Source organism: Octopus bimaculoides, chromosome 23, assembly GCF_001194135.2.
Source record: "Octopus bimaculoides isolate UCB-OBI-ISO-001 chromosome 23, ASM119413v2, whole genome shotgun sequence".
NCBI classification, from domain to species: domain Eukaryota; kingdom Metazoa; phylum Mollusca; class Cephalopoda; order Octopoda; family Octopodidae; genus Octopus; species Octopus bimaculoides.
In genome coordinates this window covers 13,651,002-13,652,308 of record NC_069003.1, presented here as the reverse complement: position 1 = coordinate 13,652,308, position 1,307 = coordinate 13,651,002, and the positions used below count along the sequence as shown (strand labels likewise).

The 1,307-nt window shown below is 35.0% G+C and overlaps 1 protein-coding gene across 2 annotated transcripts in view; it reads left to right on the top strand.

The window, feature by feature from the left end:
* The first annotated feature begins 295 nt into the window (after positions 1-295).
* Positions 296-1,307, top strand: part of LOC106870848 (eukaryotic translation initiation factor 3 subunit I) — a 22,840-nt gene continuing 21,828 nt past the window's right edge. Inside the window, exon 1 of one of the 2 annotated variants that reach the window (XM_014917081.2) lies at positions 296-413. In XM_014917081.2, the coding sequence (XP_014772567.1) occupies positions 390-413 (24 nt within the window). In that variant the 5' untranslated portion in view covers positions 296-389. Of the gene's footprint in view, positions 414-666; positions 802-1,307 lie in introns of those variants that run through there. The other variant, XM_014917082.2, reaches the window with a different exon arrangement.

Sequence of the window (1,307 nt, the reverse complement as noted above, 5' to 3'; positions counted from 1 at the left end):
CAATGACAAAGGAAAAAAATTCTTCCGCGACCACCACCACCAAACGGACTATGATGATTCCGGTTATTGTTTAAGACAGTAAATGTATAAGACTACATTCAAAGATCATCTAAAATACTTCTTAAAGACTAATTAAGGAAAAATAACCTTTCTTCGTATTTATTGCAACAATTAGTGTTTTTTTAATATTTTTCAATTAAATAAATGAGATGAGTCAAACAAGACTTACTCCACTTAGCGTTAGACCGGCGTAAAGAATTTTAAATTACTCTCGCTTTATATTACCACCCGGTCATTTGAAATCGTGATTAGATTATTGATTGTAAGCAGATTGGTGGAGATGGTATAAGCGTTGGTGGAGTGAAGACTAGGGTGAAATCGATTTCGATATGCCCATAGTTTGTAACTGGAAGGTAATTTTCAAGATCTTATCCACTTCTGTCCCCTCAAAATATTTATTTATTTATCATATTTTAGCCATGCAGCAACAGCATATGAAATCAGGTTTAGGCTACTCCGCCACATCCGGAATGCGTAGTGGTGAGTTAATTATCACGCAGTCGAATTTAGAATACATTACACAAACGTGCACACATACATACATACATATATACACACATTATGTATATGTATATATATATATATATATATATATATATATTTCGTTACAATCTCTCACGTCTGCCGGATATTATGACATAGAGGTAGTATAAAGTACATACACCGGTATCAGCACATGCGCACTCTTCCTCTCTCGTGCTTCTCATCAATCGCCGCATTTTCTGCGACATCTCCAACATGGTAAGACGGCTTTTATATCTCTTTAACTTCCTTAATCAATTTCTATCTTGCCTTTCACTGCTGCTGTAGACACGTTTTATCCCCTACGACACTTCTTCTGCTCGGTAAATACATCGATTATTGTACATTGGTGTACATTTATGTAATGCCATGCCGTGCCGTTCTTTCTTTGACATGAAGTTCCTGTTGAGATTAGAAACAGAAACGCCAGGATCCAAGCTGGATATTCATCTTACTTCTACTCTTATTACCATTATTAATTTAATTAGCTATATTCACAGACACCTCCAAAATAAAGAGGTACTCCACATTATTCCTTTCTATCTATGTGTGAACACTTCTCGTTAGTTCGACGTCCATACGGCTCACATCATTCAAAACTGCACAAATCGTGTCGACTAATGCTGAATTAAGTGTTTAAATCCATCAAATCACATTATTTTGTTTGTAGAAATAAATCTGAAAAAAAAAATGGTGTCCTATATGTTCCCCTATATATATATATA